Raw genomic sequence first — 27,990 nt, forward strand, 5'->3', positions numbered from 1 at the left:
GAGGAGGAGCTACAGGAGTGTTTCAGGTCGACAGACTGGGATATGTTTGAGAGGGCTTACGGTGATGACATTGATGGACTATCCCACTGCATCACAGACTACATCAGGTTCTGTGAGGAGAGCATCGTACCCACAAAGAGGGTACGCTGCTTCTCAAACAATAAACCCTGGATTAGCAAGGACATTAAACACCTGCTAAACAGGAAAAAGAGGGCCTTCATGGCAGGGGACACTGAGCAGGCCAGGGCTGTCCAAAGGGAGCTCAAAAAAGAGCTAAGGGCAGCCAAGGTCAGCTACAAGGACAGGCTGGAGGGCAGACTACAGGCCAACAACACCAGGGAGGTGTGGGCGGGGGTCAGGAAGATCACTGGTTTCAAACAGCAGGGCACAGCTGTGGAGGGCCCTCCAGAGCGTGCAAACGAGTTCAACTCGTTTTTCAACCGCTTTGACCAGAGTGGCCTCCCCACACCCCTCCCCCCACCCATCGACACCAGCACCAGATCACACCTACAAAGCAGCCCCCCCACCCACCACCCCCCCACACCCATCAGCAACGGCACCCCACCCCCAACACCAGCAGACAGCCCACCACCCCCAACCCTGACGATCACAACCAGTCAGGTCAGTAGGCAGCTCTCCAAAATTAATGTAAACAAGGCCAGAGGACCGGACAACACCAATCCCAGGGTGCTCAAGGTATGTGCAGAGCAGCTGGCAGCACCGCTCCAGCATCTTTTCAACCTCTCCCTGAGGCTGGAGAGGGTGCCCCAGCTCTGGAAGACCTCCTGCATTGTCCCGGTGCCCAAGAAGGGACGTCCCAGCACCCCCAACGACTACAGGCCAGTCGCTCTGACGTCACACGTCATGAAGACGTTTGAGAGACTGGTCCTGCAACACCTCAAGCCCCTGGTGCGTGACTCCCTCGACCCCCTGCAGTTTGCATACCAGGCAAACATCGGGGTGGAGGATGCCATCATCTACATGCTCCACAGAGCGTACACGCACCTGGAGAAGCCGCGCAGCTCAGTGAGGATTATGTTCTTTGATTTCTCCAGCGCCTTCAACACCATCCAGCCGTCACTGCTAGCGGAGAAGCTCTCTGCGATGCAGCTGGAGCACGGCTTGGTGGCCTGGATCAAGGACTACCTCACTGAGAGGCCACAGTACGTCAGACTAAAGGACAGTCAGTCTGACGTACTGGTGAGCAACACCGGCGCCCCCCAGGGAACTGTGCTGTCACCCTTCCTCTTCACCCTCTACACCTCAGACTTCTGCCGCAACTCCAGCGGGTGCCACCTGCAGAAGTTCTCAGACGACTCCTCCATCGTAAGCTACATCACCGACGATGATGAGGAGGAGTACAGAGCCCTGGTGGAGAGCTTCGTGGGGTGGAGTGACAGCAACCACCTCCAACTCAACACCAGTAAGACCAAGGAGCTGGTGGTGGACTTCCGGAGGGGCAAGAAGAGGCCCCCCCCGATTCCCATCTCCATCCGAGGGGTGGATGTGGAGATGGTGGACTCATACAAGTTCCTTGGGGTACACCTGAACAATAAACTGGACTGGTCGGACAACACAGAGGCCCTCTACAGGAAGGGACAGAGCAGGCTGTTCTTCCTGAGGAGACTCAGGTCCTTCAATGTGTGCAACAAACTGCTGCAGTCTTTTTACCAGTCTGTTGTGGCCAGCATCCTCTTCTATGCTGTGGCATGCTGGGGAGGCTACATCAACTCAAGGGACACCAACAAGCTCAACAAGCTGGTGAGGAAGGCTAGCTCCGTGGTGGGAGTCGAGCTACCTAGACTTGAGGTGATGGTAGAGAGGGGGATGATAAGGAAGCTGGATGCCATCATGGAGAACCCCTACCACCCCCTCTACGACGAGCTAGTCAAGATGAGAAGCTCGTTCAGCCACAGACTCATCCCCCCCCGACACTCAACTAACCGCCTCGGACAGTCCTTCATACCAGCGGCCATCAGGCTCCACAACAGTGGGCAGCGACTAGCAGCCTCCAGGCCCCACAACAGGGGGCAGCGACAGCGACTGCTACCAGACATTGACCTGGGACTTATAGGAACCCAAGGGGGACAAAGTAGACTACCCTGGTACTTTGATTAATGTATACTCAGTAGATAGTAAATTATAACACTACCTCTTGCATACTGCACCTCATGTGACACTGTGAATAATGTGAATATTCCTCAGCTAGTCAGATAGTAAATTATATTGACCATATTGATCAAATTGTTTACACTGCCTGTGTTGTCTTTTACTACCTGTATACTGTGTTGTTTTACTACCTGTACCCCTCCCCCCCTCCCCCCCATGCTGCTATGATGCCTGAATTTCCCCAAGGGGATCAATAAAGGAATATCTTATCTTATCTTATCTTAAAATACCCCAAAATACCCCAAAATACCAGAAAATACCAGAAAATACCAGAAAATACCCCAAAATACCCCAAAGTATACCCCAAAATACCAGAAACTACCCCAAAATACCCCAAAATACCAGAAAATACCAGAAAATACCAGAAACTACCCCAAAATACACCAAAGTATACCCCAAAATACCAGAAACTACCCCAAAATACCCTAAAATACCCCAAAGTATACCCCAAAGTACCAGAAAATACCCCAAAGTACCCCAAATAGTGTGTAATAGTGTAATAGTGTAATAGTAGTAATAGTGTGTAATAGTGTAATAGTGTGTAATAGTGTGTAATAGTGTAATAGTGTAATAGTGTGTACTATTGTAATAGTGTGTAAAAGTGTAATAGTGTGCTAGTGTAATAGTGTAATAGTGTGTAATAGTGTAATAGTGTGTAATAGTGTGTAAAAGTGTAATAGTGTGCTAGTGTAATAGTTTAATAGTGTGTAATAGTGTAATAGTGTGTAATAATAATAGTGTGTAATAGTGTGTAATAGTGTAATTTTGTGTAATAGTGTGTAATAGTGTAATAGTGTGTAATAGTGTAATAGTGTAATAGTGTGTAATAGTGTGCTAGTGTAATAGTGTAATAGTGTGTAATAGTGTGTAATAGTGTGTAATAGTGTAATAGTGTAATAGTGTGATAGTGTAATAGTGTGTAATAGTGTAATAGTGTGTAATAGTGTAATAGTGTGTAATAGTGTGCGTGTGTGTGTGTGCGTGTGTGCGTGTGCGTGTGTGTGTGTGTCTCCACATTATGGCTGTAGTGACTGAGGCGCGTCTCTACATTTCGTAGCCGCATTTCTGCAGACCCCTCTCTGATTGGTTGAACTCCATTTCTGCAGACCCCTCTCTGATTGGTTGAGCGAAGCCCCTCTATGATTGGTTGAGCGTCATGTGAGCAAAGCCCCTCTCTGATTGGTTTAGCTCGTCACGCGGTAAAAGGCGGATGTAATGTTATCATATCAAGAAGATAAGCAGAAATGTACTACCAGATTCGCGTATAACGTTATTTATTTCCTGTGACTTCGCGGTTTATTCATAACGTTATGCACATTTCACAACACAGCCAGCTGTTTGAAACTGTACATTGTAACATTATATAACATAACGTTATGTTATTTCGCGGTTATTTCGCCAGTTTATTCACATAACGTTATATTGTTTACATTGTCTTTCTTCTATTATAACCCTCCCAAATCATATTCAGAAAGTATCACAGAGACTTCTATTGACCAAGGAATTAGTTATTATTTCGCGGTTTATTCACATAACGTTATATTGTTTACACTGTCTTTCTTCTATTATAACCCTCCCAAATCATATTCAGAAAGTATCACAGAGACTTCTATTGACCAAGGAATTAGTTATTATTTCGCGGTTTATTCACATAATGTTATATTGTTTACACTGTCTTTCTTCTATTATAACCCTCCCAAATCATATTCAGAAAGGCACACACAACATATTCCAGTTAACGGTATATTTTTTTAATGATTCGTTATGGCGTAATCAATACTTCCATGCGTATAAATTGCGTTCGCGACCTCCATGTTTTGGGAGTAGTCATCAGAAACCTCGGATCCGGGATTCGCTCCCATCCGTCGGGCAAGAACTGTGGGTTTTCAGCCTCTCTCTCTGGAGCTTAACGGAGTTTCTGGAGGAGCTTGTCGCGGCTCATGCGCATGCGCACGCTCAACCAATCAGAGAGGGGTCTGCAGAAATGGAGTTCAACCAATCAGAGAGGGGTCTGCAGAAATGCGGCTACGAAATGTAGAGACGCGACTGAGGCACTCTGTACTCTGGCTGCATCCAGGAAGGGATTAACGCAGTAAAGGTTTAGTGAGACAAAGAGTGAGACATAAAAAACGTAGAGGGCTCAGGAGGTAGAGCCGAGCGCTCGTCTGGTTAATCAGAAGATTCCTGGTTCGATTCCGGCTCCTCCCGGCGGCGTGTCCGAGTGTCCTTGAGCAAGACACTTAAGCCCTGCTCCTCCCGGTGAGCAGATTGGCACTTGGCATGGTCGCCTCCGCCGTCGGTGTGTGAGTGAATGTGAGGCATAAATTGTAAAGCGCTTTGGATAAAAGAGCTATATAAATAGCTCCTTCTCCCCCTCTTCTCCCTCTCTCTCTCTCTCTATCCATCTTTCTCTCTCCCTCCCTCCCTCTCTCTCCCTTCTTCTCTCTCTTCCTCTCTCTCCCCCTTCTCTCTCTCCATCTCCCTCTATCCCCCTTCTCTCTCTCCATCTCCCTCTCTCCCCCTTCTCTCTCTCCATCTCCCCCCTCTCTCTCTCTCTCTCTCTATCCATCTTTCTCTCTCCCTCCCTCCCTCCCTCTCCCTTCTTCTCTCTCTCTCTCCCCGTTCTCTCTCTCCCCCTTCTCTCTCTCCATCTCCCTCTATCCCCCTTCTCTCTCTCCATCTCCCTCTATCCCCCTTCTCTCTCTCCATCTCCCTCTATCCCCCTTCTCTCTCTCTCCATCTCCCCCCCTCTCTCTCTCTCTCTCCATCTCCCTCTATCCCCCTTCTCTCTCCCCCTCTCTCTCCCCCCCTGGTTGGTTTCCCTTGTTCCACAGCTCCTCCATCAAGATGCCATACAAGTTGGAATCCATCTTGAGTGCTAGAGACCCAGACACACACACACACACGTACACACACACACGCACACTATTACACACTATTACACTATTACACTATTACACACTATTACACTATTACACTATTACACACTATTACACTATTACACACTATTACACTATTACACACTATTACACACTATTACACTATTACACTAGCACACTATTACACTTTTACACACTATTACACACTATTACACTATTACACACTATTACACTATTACACACTATTACACTATTACACTAGCACACTATTACACTTTTACACACTATTACACACTATTACACTATTACACACTATTACACTATTACACACTATTACACACTATTACACTATTACACACTATTACACTATTACACACTATTACACTATTACACTATTACACACTATTACACGATTACACACTATTACACGATTACACACTATTACACTATTACACACTATTACACACTATTACACTATTACACTATTACACACTATTACACTATTACACACTATTTGGGGTACTTTGGGGTATTTTGGGGTATTTTCTGGTACTTTGGGGTATACTTTGGGGTATTTTAGGGTATTTTGGGGTAGTTTCTGGTATTTTGGGGTATTTTGGGGTAGTTTCTGGTATTTTCTGGTATTTTCTGGTATTTTGGGGTAGTTTCTGGTATTTTGGGGTATACTTTGGGGTATTTTGGGGTAGTTTCTGGTATTTTCTGGTATTTTGGGGTAGTTTCTGGTATTTTGGGGTATACTTTGGGGTATTTTGGGGTAGTTTCTGGTAGTTCCTGGTATTTTCTGGTATTTTGGGGTAGTTTCTGGTATTTTGGGGTATACTTTGGGGTAGTTTCTGGTATTTTGGGGTATACTTTGGGGTATTTTCTGGTATTTTGGGGTATTTTGGGGTAGTTTCTGGTATTTTGGGGTATACTTTGGGGTATTTTGGGGTAGTTTCTGGTATTTTGGGGTAGTTTCTGGTATTTTGGGGTATACTTTGGGGTATTTTGGGGTAGTTTCTGGTATTTTCTGGTATTTTGGGGTAGTTTCTGGTATTTTGGGGTATACTTTGCGGTATTTTGGGGTAGTTTCTGGTATTTAGGGGTATTTTGGGGTAGTTTCTGGTATTTTGGGGTATACGGTATACTTTGGGGTATTTTGGGGTAGTTTCTGGTATTTTGGGATATACTTTGGGGTATTTTGGCATAGTTTCTGGTATTTTCTGGTATTTTGGGGTAGTTTCTGGTATTTTGGGGTATATTTTGGGGTATTTTGGGGTAGTTTCTGGTAGTTTCTGGTATTCTCTGGTATTTTGGGGTAGTTTCTGGTAATTTGGGGTATACTTTGGGGTATTTTGGGGTAGTTTCTGGTATTTTCTGGTATTTTGGGGTATTTTCTGGTATTTTGGGGTAGTTTCTGGTATTTTGGGGTAGTTTCTGGTATTTTCTGGTATTTTGGGGTATACTTTGGGGTATTTTGGGGTAGTTTCTGGTATTTTGGGGTATTTTGGGGTAGTTTCTGGTATTTTGGGGTATACTTTGGGGTATTTTGGGGTAGTTTCTGGTATTTTGGGGTATACTTTGGGGTATTTTGGGGTAGTTTCTGGTATTTTCTGGTATTTTCTGGTACTTTGGGGTGATTAGTAGGACCCCACACTAGTTATCCTAACCTGGGCGGGGGGGGGGGGGGGGTGCAGAAAACTATTTGAGTCTCTTCTTCCTCACATTGCCGCGGCCTGTGGGTTCACTGGACCGCGTGAGCTTCACTCCGTCACCGACGACAGACGACAGGAGAGAACGGGCCCCAGAGACCCAACCAGTCGTCCTATAGGCCTGACGTCATTATCTGTTACTGTAGTCTACTTTAAAAACGCTGAGGCCACGGGACCGAACGCTTCCCCGCTTGGTATGTAGTTAAGAATGTTGTCAAATGGTCGGGAGGTTATCGAGGAGGCGCTACATGTCTTTATCGAGAGAACACATGCTAAGTGGCCCCATTGACTTCAACTAGCGTCGCTAACACACGCTAACAACACAGTGGGGGCCAGTTCTTTTTGGGGTCGATTGAAATGACTCCCCGTTTGTGACTAATCAAATGCGTTTTATTTATTTTTTTATTTTTTTTGATATTTTTTGCACAAATCTCTCCAATATTCAAAACATCTCTTTCCACATCATCATATGCAATTTCCAGGATTTGCCTTTTTCTTTTTTGTAAGAACATACAAAACATGTAAAGGACTCATACAAATACATTAACAACTGACATGGAAAATAAAAAAAATACTTACGAAAAATGAAACATACATGTATACATTATGCGTATACATCCCTGATATATATACCTTGCATGTAGACCGAACTACCTTCAAGCAGGTATGTGCTGCATCCTCTATCGGGATGCCACCCTTCTCCATATTGCATGTGAGAGAAAGCGCCCCAGACACATGCAGTTGTGCATGATAACATGCATGCACGCATGTCTCCAACACATGTATGTGGGTACGTGTATCACGTAAGCATGTGTACATGCCTCATATGTGTGTGTGTGCATCTTCCTGGTATGTGACTGTACTCCTATCTCTTGTGTGTGTCTCGTATCCATGTGTGCCTCTGCCCCCTATGTGAGTGTATATCTCAGATGTGTATATATATGTGCGTCTCAGCTACGTATGTGTGTGTCTCCTATATACATGTGTATCCCCCATATGTGTCAGTGAGAGCCTATACTTCAACTATGTGTATATGTAGGTGTGTGTATGCCTATTTCCTATAAGTGAGTATGTGCATGTATGTGTGCCCCTGACGTGTATAACTTATCCTTGTGTATATGAGTGTGTGTAAACCTATTATGTACACATATGAATATGTGTATCCTAGATACTTGTATGCGGCTATACCTGCGCACATGTGAGTGTGATAGAGACAGTGACCGTTCCATAGATACACCATCCGGACATAAAATACATGTACATACATACACAATACATTATAAAGCACAAGTACCATCAGATCAGATCCCCTTTTTCATATTCATCCTTGATAACATTGTAATCCCACCTTAATCATTTGTCCCCAGACCGTTCAGTCAGGTGTAGAAAACTGTCCCATACCTCAGCGAAAATATCCTCTCTCCCTGCGACTCTATACGTCACCTTTTCATATGATGCTGTCCGGAACATTAGTTCCATCCATTCTTTAAAAGTAATATCAACAGGTGATTTCCAATGTCGTAATGCAATTCTACATCCTGATATCATGGCCATTCTATACCACATTCCCCGGTATTTAGGCAGTTTAATCCCTTTCGGTACTATACCCAAAACACATGCCATTGGGGCGTTATTTATCTTCACATTCAGAACCTTACTTAGGAATATCACAATTTGATCCCACATTTTCCGGACCTTCTCACATTCGTACAGCATGTGCAGTAAAGTGCCTGTCTCCTTCTCACATCTCCAGCAGATGTCACTGTCCCTTAATTTCAGTCTGGCCAGTTTACTAGGCGTCCAATAGCTTCTGTTCAACACTTTGTAAAAAATAAGTTGTGATTGCGCCTCCCGAGAGAATTTACCCCATTTGGACACCAGTTTCTCCCACATTTCCTCAGTAATATCCTTACGTACATCGTTCTCCCAGCTCAATCTCAGACCCGCCAATTTGGGTGCATTGTATTCTCTTATAACATCATAAAATCTTGACACACCGCCTTTCCTACGCCATCCTTTATAGAATATTTCTTGAATTGCAGTAATCGGGCCACACTTTGGTCCTCCTATTGATGACGATATACAATGTCTAATCTGTAGGAATTTATAAAAGTTTTTATTATCTATATCAAAATCCTCTTTAATATCCTCAAAAGGCAAAACCCCATCTTCCCCGGCTATATCACCTAGTACCCTTTTAATCCAATCGTCCCATATGACTGATTTCTTACCAATCTTTAGTTTCTTATTATACCATATAGAGGCTCTTGTAGTCAAATATGGGCTATCACCAGTCATTCTGTGCGATTGATTCCAAGTTTCCCTGATAAATGCCATTAAAGAGTTTTTAAAAGGTATAGGTCTGTCTGATTGTGTCAGGAAGGATTCCAGAGATGAGGGATATATCATTTCCTCCTCCATCTTGACCCAAGCAGGTGCCGCCTCAGACGAGTGATTCAGTTTGGAGAGCTGGGAGAGCGAGAATGCATAGTGATACCAGTCTAGTTTAGGCAGGGATAAGCCGCCATTTTCCTTTGCTGCATACATTTTGGCCCGTCCAAATAGCATCAAATGCGCTTTTTAAGGAATAACTGTAGTCGTGTTATTCTTCACAAACTGTTCTGTCACTCCAGACGCCATGTAATAAACACTAATACGTCACTCATTGGCAACTTGTTAACAGAAGAACAGGCCTTTTTGTAGATGGAACACTCTGTGTTTGGGCCTCAGAACCCTCTCTCTCTCCACTGGAACACTCAGAACCCTCTCTCTCTCCACTAGAACACTCAGAACCCTCCCTCTCTCCACTAGAACACTCAGAACCCTCTCTCTCTCTCCACTGGAACACTCAGAACCCTCTCTCTCTCCACTAGAACACTCAGAACCCTCTCTCTCTCCACTAGAACACTCAGAACCCTCTCTCTCTCCACTGGAACACTCAGAACCCTCCCTCTCTCCACTAGAACACTCAGAACCCTCTCTCTCTCCACTGGAACACTCAGAACCCTCTCTCTCTCTCCACTAGAACACTCAGAACCCTCTCTCTCTCCACTGGAACACTCAGAACCCTCTCTCTCTCCACTGGAACACTCAGAACCCTCTCTCTCTCCACTGGAACACTCAGAACCCTCTCTCTCTCCACTAGAACACTCAGAACCCTCTCTCTCTCCTCTAGAACACTCAGAACCCTCTCTCTCTCCACTGGAACACTCAGAACCCTCTCTCTCTCCACTGGAACACTCAGAACCCTCCCTCTCTCCACTAGAACACTCAGAACCCTCTCTCTCTCCACTGGAACACTCAGAACCCTCTCTCTCTCCACTGGAACACTCAGAACCCTCTCTCTCTCCACTAGAACACTCAGAACCCTCTCTCTCTCCACTAGAACACTCAGAACCCTCCCTCTCTCCACTAGAACACTCAGAACCCTCTCTCTCTCCACTAGAACACTCAGAACCCTCTCTCTCTCCACTAGAACACTCAGAACCCTCTCTCTCTCCACTAGAACACTCAGAACCCTCTCTCTCTCCACCAGAACACTCAGAACCCTCCCTCTCTCCACTGGAACACTCAGAACCCTCTCTCTCTCCACTAGAACACTCAGAACCCTCTCTCCCTCCACTAGAACACTCAGAACCATCCCTCTCTCCACTAGAACACTCAGAACCCTCTCTCTCTCCACTAGAACACTCAGAACCCTCCCTCTCTCCACTAGAACACTCAGAAACCTCCCTCTCTCCACTAGAACACTCAGAACCCTCTCTCTCTCCACTAGAACACTCAGAACCCTCTCTCTCTCCACTAGAACACTCAGAACCCTCCCTCTCTCCACTAGAACACTCAGAACCCTCCCTCTCTCCACTGGAACACTCAGAACCCTCTCTCTCCACTAGAACACTCAGAACCCTCCCTCTCTCCACTAGAACACTCAGAACCCTCCCTCTCTCCACTAGAACACTCAGAACCCTCCCTCTCTCCACTGGAACACTCAGAACCCTCTCTCTCTCCACTAGAACACTCAGAACCCTCCCTCTCTCCACTGGAACACTCAGAACCCTCCCTCTCTCCACTAGAACACTCAGAACCCTCTCTCTCTCCACTAGAACACTCAGAACCCTCCCTCTCTCCACTAGAACACCCAGAACCCTCCCTCTCTCCACTAGAACACTCAGAACCCTCTCTCTCTCCACTGGAACACTCAGAACCCTCTCTCTCTCCACTAGAACACTCAGAACCCTCTCTCTCTCCACTAGAACACTCAGAACCCTCTCTCTCCACTGGAACACTCAGAACCCTCTCTCTCTCCACTAGAACACTCAGAACCCTCTATCTCTCCACTGGAACACTCAGAACCCTCTCTCTCTCCACTGGAACACTCAGAACCCTCTCTCTCTCCACTAGAACACTCAGAACCCTCTCTCTCTCCACTGGAACACTCAGAACCCTCTCTCTCTCCACTAGAACACTCAGAACCCTCTCTCTCTCCACTGGAACACTCAGAACCCTCTCTCTCTCCACTGGAACACTCAGAACCCTCTCTCTCTCCACTGGAACACTCAGAACCCTCCCTCTCTCCACTAGAACACTCAGAACCCTCTCTCTCTCCACTGGAACACTCAGAACCCTCTCTCTCTCTCCACTAGAACACTCAGAACCCTCTCTCTCTCCACTGGAACACTCAGAACCCTCTCTCTCTCCACTGGAACACTCAGAACCCTCTCTCTCTCCACTGGAACACTCAGAACCCTCTCTCTCTCCACTAGAACACTCAGAACCCTCTCTCTCTCCTCTAGAACACTCAGAACCCTCTCTCTCTCCACTAGAACACTCAGAACCCTCTCTCTCTCCACTGGAACACTCAGAACCCTCTCTCTCTCCACTGGAACACTCAGAACCCTCCCTCTCTCCACTAGAACACTCAGAACCCTCTCTCTCTCCACTGGAACACTCAGAACCCTCTCTCTCTCCACTGGAACACTCAGAACCCTCTCTCTCTCCACTAGAACACTCAGAACCCTCTCTCTCTCCACTAGAACACTCAGAACCCTCCCTCTCTCCACTAGAACACTCAGAACCCTCTCTCTCTCCACTAGAACACTCAGAACCCTCTCTCTCTCCACTAGAACACTCAGAACCCTCTCTCTCTCCACTAGAACACTCAGAACCCTCTCTCTCTCCACCAGAACACTCAGAACCCTCCCTCTCTCCACTGGAACACTCAGAACCCTCTCTCTCTCCACTAGAACACTCAGAACCCTCTCTCCCTCCACTAGAACACTCAGAACCATCCCTCTCTCCACTAGAACACTCAGAACCCTCTCTCTCTCCACTAGAACACTCAGAACCCTCCCTCTCTCCACTAGAACACTCAGAACCCTCCCTCTCTCCACTAGAACACTCAGAACCCTCTCTCTCTCCACTAGAACACTCAGAACCCTCTCTCTCTCCACTAGAACACTCAGAACCCTCCCTCTCTCCACTAGAACACTCAGAACCCTCCCTCTCTCCACTGGAACACTCAGAACCCTCTCTCTCCACTAGAACACTCAGAACCCTCCCTCTCTCCACTAGAACACTCAGAACCCTCCCTCTCTCCACTAGAACACTCAGAACCCTCCCTCTCTCCACTGGAACACTCAGAACCCTCTCTCTCTCCACTAGAACACTCAGAACCCTCCCTCTCTCCACTGGAACACTCAGAACCCTCCCTCTCTCCACTAGAACACTCAGAACCCTCTCTCTCTCCACTAGAACACTCAGAACCCTCCCTCTCTCCACTAGAACACCCAGAACCCTCCCTCTCTCCACTAGAACACTCAGAACCCTCTCTCTCTCCACTGGAACACTCAGAACCCTCTCTCTCTCCACTAGAACACTCAGAACCCTCTCTCTCTCCACTAGAACACTCAGAACCCTCTCTCTCCACTGGAACACTCAGAACCCTCTCTCTCTCCACTAGAACACTCAGAACCCTCTATCTCTCCACTGGAACACTCAGAACCCTCTCTCTCTCCACTGGAACACTCAGAACCCTCTCTCTCTCCACTAGAACACTCAGAACCCTCTCTCTCTCCACTGGAACACTCAGAACCCTCTCTCTCTCCACTAGAACACTCAGAACCCTCTCTCTCTCCACTGGAACACTCAGAACCCTCTCTCTCTCCACTGGAACACTCAGAACCCTCTCTCTCTCCACTAGAACACTCAGAACCCTCTCTCTCTCCACTGGAACACTCAGAACCCTCTCTCTCTCCACTAGAACACTCAGAACCCTCTCTCTCTCCACTGGAACACTCAGAACCCTCTCTCTCTCCACTAGAACACTCAGAACCCTCTCTCTCTCCACTAGAACACTCAGAACCCTCTCTCTCTCCACTGGAACACTCAGAACCCTCTCTCTCTCCACTAGAACACTCAGAACCCTCTCTCTCTCCACTGGAACACTCAGAACCCTCTCTCTCTCCACTAGAACACTCAGAACCCTCTCTCTCTCCACTGGAACACTCAGAACCCTCTCTCTCTCCACTGGAACACTCAGAACCCTCTCTCTCTCCACTAAAACACTCAGAACCCTCCCTCTCTCCACTGGAACACTCAGAACCCTCTCTCTCTCCACTAGAACACTCAGAACCCTCTCTCTCTCTCCACTAGAACACTCAGAACCCTCTCTCTCTCCACTAGAACACTCAGAACCCTCCCTCTCTCCACTAGAACACTCAGAACCCTCCCTCTCTCCACTAGAACACTCAGAACCCTCTCTCTCTCCACTAGAACACTCAGAACCCTCTCTCTCTCCACTAGAACACTCAGAACCCTCTCTCTCTCCACTGGAACACTCAGAACCCTCTCTCTCTCCACTGGAACACTCAGAACCCTCTCTCTCTCCACTAGAACACTCAGAACCCTCTCTCTCTCCACTGGAACACTCAGAACCCTCCCTCTCTCCACTAGAACACTCAGAACCCTCTCTCTCTCCACTAGAACACTCAGAACCCTCTCTCTCTCCACTAGAACACTCAGAACCCTCTCTCTCTCCACTGGAACACTCAGAACCCTCTCTCTCCACTGGAACACTCAGAACCCTCTCTCTCTCCACTAGAACACTCAGAACCCTCTCTCTCTCCACTGGAACACTCAGAACCCTCTCTCTCTCCACTGGAACACTCAGAACCCTCTCTCTCTCCACTAGAACACTCAGAACCCTCCCTCTCTCCACTAGAACACTCAGAACCCTCCCTCTCTCCACTAGAACACTCAGAACCCTCTCTCTCTCCACTAGAACACTCAGAACCCTCTCTCTCTCCACTGGAACACTCAGAACCCGCTCTCTCTCCACTGGAACACTCAGAACCCTCTCTCTCTCCACTAGAACACTCAGAACCCTCTCTCTCTCCACTAGAACACTCAGAACCCTCCCTCTCTCCACTAGAACACTCAGAACCCTCTCTCTCTCCACTGGAACACTCAGAACCCTCCCTCTCTCCACTAGAACACTCAGAACCCTCCCTCTCTCCACTAGAACACTCAGAACCCTCTCTCTCTCCACTGGAACACTCAGAACCCTCTCTCTCTCCACTAGAACACTCAGAACCCTCTCTCTCTCCACTGGAACACTCAGAACCCTCTCTCTCTCCACTAGAACACTCAGAACCCTCCCTCTCTCCACTAGAACACTCAGAACCCTCTCTCTCTCCACTGGAACACTCAGAACCCTCCCTCTCTCCACTAGAATACTCAGAACCCTCCCTCTCTCCACTAGAACACTCAGAACCCTCTCTCTCTCCACTGGAACACTCAGAACCCTCTCTCTCTCCACTAGAACACTCAGAACCCTCTCTCTCTCCACTGGAACACTCAGAACCCTCTCTCTCTCCACTAGAACACTCAGAACCCTCTCTCTCTCCACTAGAACACTCAGAACCCTCTCTCTCTCCACTAGAACACTCAGAACCCTCTCTCTCTCCACTGGAACACTCAGAACCCTCTCTCTCTCTACTGGAACACTCAGAACCCTCCCTCTCTCCACTAGAACACTCAGAACCCTCTCTCTCTCCACTAGAACACTCAGAACCCTCTCTCTCTCCACTAGAACACTCAGAACCCTCTCTCTCTCCACTGGAACACTCAGAACCCTCCCTCTCTCCACTAGAACACTCAGAACCCTCCCTCTCTCCACTAGAACACTCAGAACCCTCTCTCTCTCCACTAGAACACTCAGAACCCTCTCTCTCTCCACTAGACCACTCAGAACCCTCTCTCTCTCCACTAGAACACTCAGAACCCTCTCTCTCTCCACTGGAACACTCAGAACCCTCTCTCTCTCCACTGGAACACTCAGAACCCTCTCTCTCTCCACTGGAACACTCAGAACCCTCTCTCTCTCCACTAGAACACTCAGAACCCTCTCTCTCTCCACTGGAACACTCAGAACCCTCTCTCCACTAGAACACTCAGAACCCTCTCTCTCTCCACTGGAACACTCAGAACCCTCTCTCTCTCCACTAGAACACTCAGAACCCTCTCTCTCTCCTCTAGAACACTCAGAACCCTCTCTCTCTCCACTGGAACACTCAGAACCCTCTCTCTCTCCACTAGAACACTCAGAACCCTCTCTCTCTCCACTAGAACACTCAGAACCCTCTCTCTCTCCACTGGAACACTCAGAACCCTCCCTCTCTCCACTAGAACACTCAGAACCCTCCCTCTCTCCACTAGAACACTCAGAACCCTCTCTCTCTCCACTAGAACACTCAGAACCCTCTCTCTCTCCACTAGAACACTCAGAACCCTCTCTCTCTCCACTGGAACACTCAGAACCCTCTCTCTCTCCACTGGAACACTCAGAACCCTCTCTCTCTCCACTAGAACACTCAGAACCCTCTCTCTCTCCACTGGAACACTCAGAACCCTCCCTCTCTCCACTAGAACACTCAGAACCCTCTCTCTCTCCACTAGAACACTCAGAACCCTCTCTCTCTCCACTAGAACACTCAGAACCCTCTCTCTCTCCACTGGAACACTCAGAACCCTCTCTCTCCACTGGAACACTCAGAACCCTCTCTCTCTCCACTAGAACACTCAGAACCCTCTCTCTCTCCACTGGAACACTCAGAACCCTCTCTCTCTCCACTGGAACACTCAGAACCCTCTCTCTCTCCACTAGAACACTCAGAACCCTCCCTCTCTCCACTAGAACACTCAGAACCCTCCCTCTCTCCACTAGAACACTCAGAACCCTCTCTCTCTCCACTAGAACACTCAGAACCCTCTCTCTCTCCACTGGAACACTCAGAACCCTCTCTCTCTCCACTGGAACACTCAGAACCCTCTCTCTCTCCACTGGAACACTCAGAACCCTCTCTCCACTAGAACACTCAGAACCCTCTCTCTCTCCACTGGAACACTCAGAACCCTCTCTCTCTCCACTAGAACACTCAGAACCCTCTCTCTCTCCACTGGAACACTCAGAACCCTCCCTCTCTCCACTAGAACACTCAGAACCCTCCCTCTCTCCACTAGAACACTCAGAACCCTCTCTCTCTCTCCACTAGAACACTCAGAACCCTCCCTCTCTCCACTGGAACACTCAGAACCCTCTCTCTCTCCACTAGAACACTCAGAACCCTCTCTCTCTCCACTAGAACACTCAGAACCCTCTCTCTCTCCACTGGAACACTCAGAACCCTCTCTCTCTCCACTAGAACACCCAGAACCCTCCCTCTCTCCACTAGAACACTCAGAACCCTCTCTCTCTCCACTAGAACACTCAGACCCCTCTCTCTCTCCACTAGAACACTCAGAACCCTCTCTCTCTCCACTAGAACACTCAGAACCCTCTCTCTCTCCACTAGAACACTCAGAACCCTCCCTCTCTCCACTAGAACACTCAGAACCCTCTCTCTCTCCACTGGAACACTCAGAACCCTCTCTCTCTCCACTGGAACACTCAGAACCCTCTCTCTCTCCACTAGAACACTCAGAACCCTCCCTCTCTCCACTAGAACACTCAGAACCCTCTCTCTCTCCACTGGAACACTCAGAACCCTCTCTCTCTCCACTAGAACACTCAGAACCCTCTCTCTCTCTCTCCACTAGAACACTCAGAACCCTCCCTCTCTCCACTAGAACACTCAGAACCCTCTCTCTCTCCACTGGAACACTCAGAACCCTCTCTCTCTCCACTGGAACACTCAGAACCCTCTCTCTCTCCACTAGAACACTCAGAACCCTCTCTCTCTCCACTAGAACACTCAGAACCCTCCCTCTCTCCACTAGAACACTCAGAACCCTCTCTCTCTCCACTAGAACACTCAGAACCCTCTCTCTCTCCACTAGAACACTCAGAACCCTCTCTCTCTCCACTAGAACACTCAGAACCCTCCCTCTCTCCACTAGAACACTCAGAACCCTCCCTCTCTCCACTAGAACACTCAGAACCCTCTCTCTCTCTCCACTAGAACACTCAGAACCCTCCCTCTCTCCACTGGAACACTCAGAACCCTCTCTCTCTCCACTGGAACACTCAGAACCCTCTCTCTCTCCACTGGAACACTCAGAACCCTCTCTCTCTCCACTAGAACACTCAGAACCCTCTCTCTCTCCACTGGAACACTCAGAACCCTCTCTCCACTAGAACACTCAGAACCCTCTCTCTCTCCACTGGAACACTCAGAACCCTCTCTCTCTCCACTAGAACACTCAGAACCCTCTCTCTCTCCACTGGAACACTCAGAACCCTCCCTCTCTCCACTAGAACACTCAGAACCCTCCCTCTCTCCACTAGAACACTCAGAACCCTCTCTCTCTCTCCACTAGAACACTCAGAACCCTCCCTCTCTCCACTGGAACACTCAGAACCCTCTCTCTCTCCACTAGAACACTCAGAACCCTCTCTCTCTCCACTAGAACACTCAGAACCCTCTCTCTCTCCACTGGAACACTCAGAACCCTCTCTCTCTCCACTAGAACACCCAGAACCCTCCCTCTCTCCACTAGAACACTCAGAACCCTCTCTCTCTCCACTAGAACACTCAGACCCCTCTCTCTCTCCACTAGAACACTCAGAACCCTCTCTCTCTCCACTAGAACACTCAGAACCCTCTCTCTCTCCACTAGAACACTCAGAACCCTCCCTCTCTCCACTAGAACACTCAGAACCCTCTCTCTCTCCACTGGAACACTCAGAACCCTCTCTCTCTCCACTGGAACACTCAGAACCCTCTCTCTCTCCACTAGAACACTCAGAACCCTCTCTCTCTCCACTAGAACACTCAGAACCCTCCCTCTCTCCACTAGAACACTCAGAACCCTCTCTCTCTCCACTGGAACACTCAGAACCCTCTCTCTCTCCACTAGAACACTCAGAACCCTCTCTCTCTCCACTAGAACACTCAGAACCCTCTCTCTCTCCACTAGAACACTCAGAACCCTCCCTCTCTCCACTAGAACACTCAGAACCCTCTCTCTCTCCACTGGAACACTCAGAACCCTCTCTCTCTCCACTGGAACACTCAGAACCCTCTCTCTCTCCACTAGAACACTCAGAACCCTCTCTCTCTCCACTAGAACACTCAGAACCCTCCCTCTCTCCACTAGAACACTCAGAACCCTCTCTCTCTCCACTAGAACACTCAGAACCCTCTCTCTCTCCACTAGAACACTCAGAACCCTCTCTCTCTCCACTAGAACACTCAGAACCCTCCCTCTCTCCACTAGAACACTCAGAACCCTCCCTCTCTCCACTAGAACACTCAGAACCCTCTCTCTCTCTCCACTAGAACACTCAGAACCCTCCCTCTCTCCACTGGAACACTCAGAACCCTCTCTCTCTCCACTAGAACACTCAGAACCCTCTCTCTCTCCACTAGAACACTCAGAACCCTCTCTCTCTCCACTGGAACACTCAGAACCCTCTCTCTCTCCACTAGAACACCCAGAACCCTCCCTCTCTCCACTAGAACACTCAGAACCCTCCCTCTCTCCACTAGAACACTCAGAACCCTCTCTCTCTCCACTAGAACACTCAGAACCCTCTCTCTCTCCACTAGAACACTCAGAACCCTCTCTCTCTCCACTAGAACACTCAGAACCCTCTCTCTCTCCACTAGAACACTCAGAACCCTCTCTCTCTCCACTAGAACACCCAGAACCCTCTCTCTCTCCACTAGAACACTCAGAACCCTCTCTCTCTCCACTGGAACACTCAGAACCCTCTCTCTCTCCACTAGAACACTCAGAACCCTCTCTCTCTCCACTGGAACACTCAGAACCCTCTCTCTCTCCACTAGAACACTCAGAACCCTCCCTCTCTCTCTCCACTGGAACACTCAGAACACAACGCGTCCAGCAGCGGCCCGTTTGTTTTGGACTGAGATTAAATTCAACTCACTTCAATTCAATTCAAACCTTTATTTATTCTCGAAATGACAATTGAGTTCACCCTCATTTTCAATGTCGTCGAGACTTTGCAGACATTTCAAATGCATAAATTTTTTACAATATAATAATAATAAATATGAATAACTATCTATATGGCACTTTTCACTGGACCACTGGCGTCGCTGAGCGATGGGAGAGGGTGGGGGAAAACACAAGAATAAAATAAATAAAAATAAAAACGGTAGGAAACACAAAACACATAAAATAACTGGGGAAAAACCCAACGTAACCACCACTGCCTAGCAGTTGAAAACAACAAGAAAAACCAAGTCCAGAGTGCCCCACAGCAATTTCATTAATTTAATTAGTATAAAATGAACATAGGCTCAAAATCAGCATATGCATAAAGTGCATAAGAATAGGTATAAAAGACAATAAAAGTAGTGCAACGTAAACATGCAGATATAAGAATGGGCATAAAACAAGTACAATAAGTACAGTGTCGCTCGAAGGCATGTGATCAACCGCTTCTTTTCACCTGGCAGCGCGGACTCTCACTGAGAGGGTGTAACGTGTGGAAGGTCACACTACCTCCCCCAGATCCTTCCCTCGCTGTGCAGGCGCCCCAACCGAACTGTAGGAGTCGCTGTTTACACCCACCGGCTTCCCTCCCGCTGACTCTGCCAATCGAGCCAGTATGACGGCCGGCCAAGCCGGAGGCAACGCTGACAGCTGGATTCGATACCAGTGTCTCTTGCGTTGGTGACGAGTGCCTTGTCCGCTGCGCCACCCAGCCGCCTGTGTTTTCTTTATTTTTTAACACATTCAGACGTGCCTGGTGCTCATTGGCTCTGCTAAATATTATAACAATATAATACTAATTCGACGCTACAATGAGTTGTGGTTTATTTATTACTAGTGTTTGACCACAGTAAAAAGGAAGCGGTAGTGATAATCCAGAGGGGGACTTGAATGTGGAATATTACTCTGTTATAATCGTGAGTGAAAAGCCCCCAATCGGTTACTGGCCTTTTGGACTTTCAGCAGTCCAGTCGAGCATCTTTACGTGTTCAGTCATGTGACAGGACGTCATCACATGCTCTTTCATTAAACGTTTCATAATAGTTCTGTGAACTGTCTCACCGTACTTGTAACTGAGGGGTTACAAAACCCGGACTGTATTAAAGATTGTTTAGATTAAACCACTACTAAATATTATTACTTGCCAGACAGTACAGTTAGTTAAATATGGCAGACACTCAATAGACGGCACGGGGACAAAACGATCACGTTTACAGTATTTTAATAGCAATATCAATATACAACTGAATTAGTATGTTGCTCTTTTAATAGTGAATGATAGTAGAATGTCAGAGTATCAAAGTCAGGGGGAATGAATAATTCCTAGGTTAAGAATACTCGACCGGAGCTCTGCATGGAGTGAGAAGGCGATACAGGGCAAGCGAGGGGTATAGCTGGAGACAATGATTTCCCCCACGGAGTGGTAAGCTCCAGAGGAATTGAAGAATAGTCGGATACTCCTGCGGTCACTGAAGAAAAGGGGTTCTCGGACGGATCCAGTCCTTGTAATCCAAGTGCCCGATGGCAGGGTAATAGCTCGTAATCCAAAGCCCGACGGCAGTGATGATAGCTAGCTAGCTTCGTTGGTCCTAGAAGCTAGCCCGATGAAGGTCTTCAGGTGTAGTTAGATCCAAACGCCAATGGTCTTAACTATGCTCTTCTCCACGTTACTTCGCTTACACAAGTCACTATAATACACCAACAATGGTTCTACAATATTAGGGTCGTATCTAAGGAGCTACTAGCTATCCGTAACGATACACCGCGGGTAGGCTTCCACTGCTCACATGTCCACTCGTTCTGCTGTTAGGTTACTTCACACTTCACCTCGTGTTCTGATACTCGTTACGTTAAGTTCACACACAGCTGCACATTAGATTAGGTTCACACTACGGCTGCTGCGCCTTCTACAATATATATACTCAGAGTGATTTCTAGAGCGCAACTGAATTACTTGTCCGGAATCAATGCGCCGGCTAAGGGCATGTCTGAACTTGCCCGGACACGTCTTTGAACTTGTCTGGGGGGCGCGACGGCTGGCGCCGCCAATGTCAAGGGCGGTGTCCAATGAGGCGAGCGAATAATACTATGATTCAAACGGAAGCTTAAAGGTATATAGCTTATATATATAAATAATATACAAGTTATACAAAATAATAAACGTAGATTCTCAGTGTTAATCTGGCCCTTCAGAACAGCCGCCTCCTAATTAGTCCGCACCTAATTAGTAAATAAATGGGCACAGATTAATATTAATGTCAATCAACTTCTCCATACCGTGTTATGGGGAGTTGGAAACGATCTACAAAGTCAGTGGGTCATGGTCGTCGTCGGGGGAGTCAGGGATCTCCGGCAGCTCTATCAACTTAGCTACAGGTCGGGTGTAAGTCCGCCCTTGGACAATGACTTCTGCCGCTCTGACCTTCCCATCGGAACCAGTAATCACTCTGCTCACGCGGCCGGCCGGCCACGTAGCTCGGGGTAGTGACTGGTCTATTATCATTACGACGGTATTCACTTTCAGGTTGTCCCTGTCCTTTACCCACTTCTGACGGGCTTGAAGGGATGGTAGATAGTGTAGGAGGAAGCGGGTCCAAAACTGGTCGGCCAGTACTTGGCTGTGTCTCCACATTCTCCGGCCGTTCATCTCGTCTTGTCTGTACACCGCCTGAGGAAGGGCAGGGTCCAGCCGCCCCATCAAGAGGTAGTTTGGGGTGACGGGGTCGATGTCTGCTACGTCGCTTGAGACGTAACCGAGGGGCTTAGAGTTCAAGACGCCCTCGATCTCTGTGAGGACCAAATCAAATCAAATCAAATCAAATTTATTTATAGGGCCCGACAACACACGTTAATGTCCCCATGGGCCGTACAGATCTTCTTTAAACAAGTCAAGAAGAAAACATAACAATAAGTCAAGAACAGAACAAGAACACCATAAGGTGCAAACATTTTTAGATGGATGCAAATAAATGAAAGAATGCAAGCACTCCCAGACATACCCCACGCGAAGGTAAGGAAAAACTCACTAAAACCTAACAATAGGGAAAAAAGCTCCACAGGCAGTGTGGTGGAGCGAAACCTTAGAAGGGCCATTCAAGGGGGGATCTCCCTTCTTAGATGTTGGTGATAGTAGTGTTGCAGACGGACAATTGGTAAGCATGCACTCATGTGTGTAGTGGAACACAGATGAGTGCATGCAATAGCAACTGTACATTTTGAAAAATTAAAGATAGAGCTAATAGCGATAGCAACTGAACATTTTGAAAGATTAAAGATAGAGCTGATAGCAATCTATTTGAGGCACAGGGGCGGCGCAAAGAGGGTCACGTCCTCCCCGTCTTAGTCAAGGGACATTTAACACTCCGGTCGTTGCTCAGGGACGGCCGGAGACAGGGAGATAGGGGGCGGCGCAGAGAGGGTCACGAACTTCCCGACATCATCGCGGGACATCCGGCACTCCGGTCACCACTACGAGACCTCCGGAGACAGGGGGGCACGCAGAGGGGGTCGCAACCTCCCGGCCTTCGTCACGGGACGTCCAACACTCCGGTCAACACTCCAGGACAGCAAGTCATAGGGAGACAGGGAGACGGGACAGGCGTTAGACAGCTCATGAGATTGTAGTAGGCGGACATAGCAATAGATACAAGTGGTAGGCATATATGTGAATGGAGTAGATATATGAAGTAGGCGTATTATGTGAATAGAAATGGAAGTACTTAACCCAGCAATGAAACCGCATTGACTGTTAATCTGTTAACAGTCTGTTAATACTGTTAATCAGTTGACAGGACCACGGACAGACGGCGGTGAATAACTGATCCAAGGCCTTGGAGGTGGATGTAGAGCAGTCACTACAATCTTGGCCAAGACCCCGAGGCATCCATCACCTTAGTCAGCGCCAGGAGACGGGCACTCAGAGAGAAGGGGGGGGGGGGGGGAAGAGGGGGGGGGAAGAGTTAGAGAGTTCCCATGTTTGTGGTGCTGCAAAGGAGCAGACATGTAGTACCCTGTAGTGCCATGTAGTACCCCGTAGTGCCATGTAGTACCCTATAGTACCCTGTAGTGCCATGTAGTGCCATGTAGTACCCTGTAGTACCCTGTAGTACCCTGTAGTGTCATGTAGTACCCTGTAGTGCCCTGTGGTACCCTGTAGTGCCACGTAGAGCCATGTAGAGCCATGTAGAACCCTGTAGTGCCATGTAGTACCATGTAGTACCATGTAGTACCATGTAGTACCCTGTACCCTAACTAAACTACCCTGTAGTAAACTACCCAGTGGTACCATGTAGTACCCTGTACCATAACTAAACTACACAGATTAATCTAAAGGTCAGTCCCCGACCAGGTGAGATCAGGGTAGGTTGAAGGAGTTCAGGACTTCCTCAACCACGGTCTGGGCCCCAAGTACGGTGTACATAGCAGTCTTTATGGAACGGACCTCTCTCTCCCACGTTCCCCCGAAATGGGGGGCGTTCGGGGGGTTGAACTGGAATGTGATCTGAGCAGGAGCGAGGCGGATCTTGAGTTCTTCACCCATAGCCAGGAAGCTCTCTCTCAGTTCTGTGTCTCCTCCTCTGAAGTTTGTCCCTTGGTCGGACAACAGCACTGATGGGGTTCCTCTCCGGGCTTGGAATCTCCGGAAGGACATGAGGAATGAGTCCGTACTCATGGTCTGGAGGATTTCAATGTGAACAGCTCGGGTGGTCATGCACTTGTACACGATGCCCCACCTCTTCTCTGTCCCTCTTCCTTTCTTGACGTTGAATGGGCCGAAGCAGTCCACGCCCGTGGAGTGGAAGGCCCGCTCGCCGAGTCGGAGGCGGCATGGAGGCAGGTCGGCCATCATCGGAATACTAGGCTGTGCCCTCCACTTGCGACAGGTTGGGCAAGTCCGTTGGAATCGACGTACAGCTTCTCTCCCTTGGAGTATCCAGAAGCGCCGTCGGATCTCAGCAAAGACTCTCTCGGCCCCCGCGTGGTGCACCACCTCGTCGTACTTCTGGATGATCAGCTCGGTTATCTTGTGTCGGCTGTTGAGGACGATGGGATGCTTAGCATCTTCGGTCACGTCCGGGGCCCGTCTCAATCGACCACCCACCCTGATGAGGTGCTGGGCGTCGAGCTCTGGGGCCAAGGTGAGGAGTCGACTGTCTGAGGGGACTGGCTTTTTCCCTGTCATGCAATCTAGTTCTTCTGGGAATGAGTCTCTTTGGGCTCTCTTTAGCAGAAGAAGTTCGGCTTCTTTGTAGTTCGATGCGTCGAGGTCTGTGGTGGGGGGAGTCTCCGGGTGGTGCCATAAGAATGTCCTTTTCTGAGCACTCTCAAGAGTTAAACAGTCGTCTAGGTTCGGGTCCGTTGGAGCCGGGGCTTGCGTCAGCCCGCAGAACATAGACTTCTTGATCTCTGACTCATCTTGGTTCGCCTCCCGTGGTGTGGGGGTAGGCCACTTCTCCGGGAGCTTGAGGAACTCAGGACCGTCACTGTAAGGGTTAGGACGTGTGAGGTCGTCTAAGGACATCCCCCGTGTGATGACATCCGCTGGGTTCTGCTTGGTGTCAACGTATCTCCAACATGCTGCTCCTACCAGGTCTTGGATCTCAGTGACTCGGACTCCGACGAAAACCTTGTACCGACAGGAGTCGGACTGGATCCAGGTGAGCACGGTCATAGAGTCTGACCATAGGATGGTCTCACGCACCGGTATGGTGAGTTCACTTTGTATCATCGTTGCGAGTTGCGCGCCTACCAGAGCTGCGCAGAGCTCTAGTCGCGGGATCGACTGCTGCTTGCGGGGAGCTATCCTCGAGCGGGCCAGGACGAAGGCTACATGGACTTCTCCTCCCTCTTCTCGGGCTCTCAGGTAAGCCACCGATCCGTACGCCACTTCAGAGGCGTCGCTGAAGACGTGCAGGTCTATCTGACACGTCTCCAGCCGCACTGTAGGGGGGAAGTAACTCCGTTGGATGGTCACATCTCGGAGTGAGTCGAGTTCTTCCTCCCATTCTCTCCAGGTGGAAGCCAAGTTCAAGTTTCTTTAATTTCTTTAATAGTTGTCATACAGAAGTACAGAATACTTTTGTACAAAATGCTTCTTACTGTTGCGCTCCAGAGACTGTGCATGACAAGATAAGTATGAAATAAAAACATAGTAAAAATTAGAAGAAAAAAAAGAGGTCACAGTGTTCAGTTTAGACATATGTACAATGTTCGTAGACGTAGTTACCATACAATATACAATACTGTGCAGTGTACTAATATACAATACTATACTATATAGTGCACGGGTATGGGGTCGTCCCAGCCCTGCTCCTTGTCCCACAGTTCTCTCACCAGCATCTTCGCCCGAGTGGTGTAAGGTAGGATACATCCCATTGGGTCGTACTGGCTGGCGAGTGTTCGGTACACACTCCGCCGAGTGGTCGGTAGAGTCTTGGACCTTCCCTGATCCGTGGTCAGGGGTGTGTGTTTGTAATGAAGCGAGTCCGTTTTGAAACGCCAGACGAGGCCCAATGTCATTTCTTGTGCTTCACCTGGGGTGGTCGCCATCCAGGTCTCGCTGCTCGCGGCCTTGGTCTCTGGGGGGAGGCTTCGGAGGACTTGAGGGTCACTGCTGGCCCATTGCCTGAGGTCGAATCCACCTTTGGCCAGTGAGGCTCGTAGCTTCAGTAGGATGCTCTCGGCTTCTTCTGGCGTAGGTACGCTCTGTAGGCAGTTGTCCACGTAGAAACTCCTTTCCACGCTGTGTCTGACCTCGTCGGCTCCGGGGTCTTCGGCCACGTGCTTCTGTAACGCGAACGTGGCGCAGCACGGGCTGCAGGTGGTGCCGAATGGGAGTACCTCCCATTGGTATATCGAGGGTTGTTCGTCGTCGAGCCTCTCTCTCCACAGGAACCTCAGCAGAGGCTTGTCTTCCTCCATCAGTCGTACTTGTAGGAACATTCCCTTGATGTCGCCGCTGATGGCCACTTTGTCCTGCCGATAACGTAGCAGTACGCCAAGGAGGGAGGGGCCGAGTGTCGGGCCGGGCAGGAGCAGGTTATTCAGAGTCTGTAGCCCAATCTGATAACTGCAATTGAACACGATGCGGTTCTTTCCGTTGTGGGTGACCTTGTGGTGGGGCACGTACCAGGACTCAGTCGTCTTGTCTGCCTCGTGGTCATCGATTTTCTTTATATGGCCAGCCGTGATCAGCTTTTCGATCTCGGCGCGATATATCGTTGCTTGGGGGGGGTCTTTGGCGAGACGCCGCTCAGTGTTCTGTAGATAGCGTTGTGTCACTTCCTTTGACGCGTGCAGAGTGGGCATCCCCTCCCGCCTCAAGAGTGGAGTCGCGTATCTTAGCACTCCGTCGACCTCGACCCTCGTAGTCTTCTGCTCGAGTAGAACTATGGCATACTTGTCCTCCTTTGACCGAACCATTTTGCGTTCGTTCTTGAATGGCAGCGAGTCTAGTGTCCATAGTCTCTCAACGTGCTGCAAGAGGGTAGTGTCTTGGTCGCTCACCTTGGTGTAAAGGCAGCGTCGTGGACGTGGGTCGGTTGGAAGGCCCGGAGAGAGGGCCCTGGAGCGTCCAGCCCAGTCGGGTCTTAACCGCGGCTAGGCAGCCTCTGGGTCCGATGTGGACCGCGTCCGTTGGGACGACAAGGTCTGCGTGGTCGGAGCCTATGAGCAGGGTCGGTGTAGCGCCGTCGATGAGCGGTATGGGCAGTCGGCGTAGGTGTGCGTACTTCTCCCTCAGCTGTGGGATGGGGTAGTCATAGCGTGACAGACCTATGTCGTGGCTTGTGAACGCCTTGTTGATGCTGTACTGCTTCTCGGGCTGATCGATCGCTGCTATGGTGAACGAGACGTTTTCACCCTTTATTGTCTTTAAGTCTCGACGAATGGTACGGATTGTCATGGTCTCCTCTGGACCCCGCAGGCCCAACTGGGTCGCGGCGGAAGCGAGGAGGAGAGTCTTCTCCGACCCGTCGTCGAGGACGGCGTAGGTGTCGAGTACCTTGTCCCCGTAACTGAGGAGTACTCGTACCACCTTGAGGAGCACCCGGGAGCTCCCGCTCTTCGCAGGGTCTATGTAGAGTACTTCTGCTCTCGAGCTGCTTTGTGGGGCGGGTCTCCGTTTGTTGCTCTCGTGCAGGCCTTACTATAGTGTAGGGCTGTCCCCAACTAAGGATTTGGAATGGTCGACTATGATTGGCCAAAATTTGCCGTTAGTCGACTATAAATTAAAAAAAAAGGTGTAATATTAAAAAATAATTATTATTATAATTTTTTTTTTTATCATTCCATTTGGGCTGTGGGGGTGCTTAATGTCTGAAGGAGTCGACTGAAGGCTTCTTGTCCTCTGCAAAAGCATGCAATTGGTCCACTGATGGATACATCTTGATATTTGTCTAGTCTAGTGTGTTCATTAGATGGGTGAAATCCTCTTTCAGTGCCTCTGTGCCTGTTTTCTTAGGCAGTTAGCCTCTGGTATGCGTGCCATTAGCGTTAGCCACGCTTCTAGGCCTCTTTGCTTTTGGAAAGAATGATAAAAAATTAAAAAAAATATTATATATATATATATATATATATATAATATACATATATATATTTTTTTTTACTAAGAGGTTGGCTGGTCGACTACGGCTCCTTTCGACCGATTAGTCGACTAATAGGGGTCAGCCCTAATGTAGTGTTAATCAAACCCCCCTGTGTGTATAAAACAACCCGTCTCTTGACCCCTCTTTCTCTCTCTTCCTCGGCAGGAGGTCAAGCTGGCGTACAAG

The 27,990-nt window shown here is 48.7% G+C and overlaps 1 protein-coding gene across 1 annotated transcript in view; it reads left to right on the forward strand.

Annotated features, from left to right (window-relative positions):
* Nucleotides 1–27,990, forward strand: part of LOC311226654 (DENN domain-containing protein 4C-like) — a gene marked incomplete at both ends in the record, with an annotated part of 92,932 nt that extends 64,942 nt beyond the window's left edge. The window contains one exon of the mRNA XM_084312071.1: nucleotides 27,970–27,990. Within this exon, the coding sequence (XP_084168197.1) occupies nucleotides 27,970–27,990 (21 nt within the window). The remainder of the gene's footprint in view (nucleotides 1–27,969) is intronic.

This window comes from Notolepis coatsorum, assembly GCF_963971535.1.
Source record: "Notolepis coatsorum genome assembly, chromosome: 4".
NCBI classification, from domain to species: Eukaryota; Metazoa; Chordata; class Actinopteri; order Aulopiformes; family Paralepididae; genus Notolepis; species Notolepis coatsorum.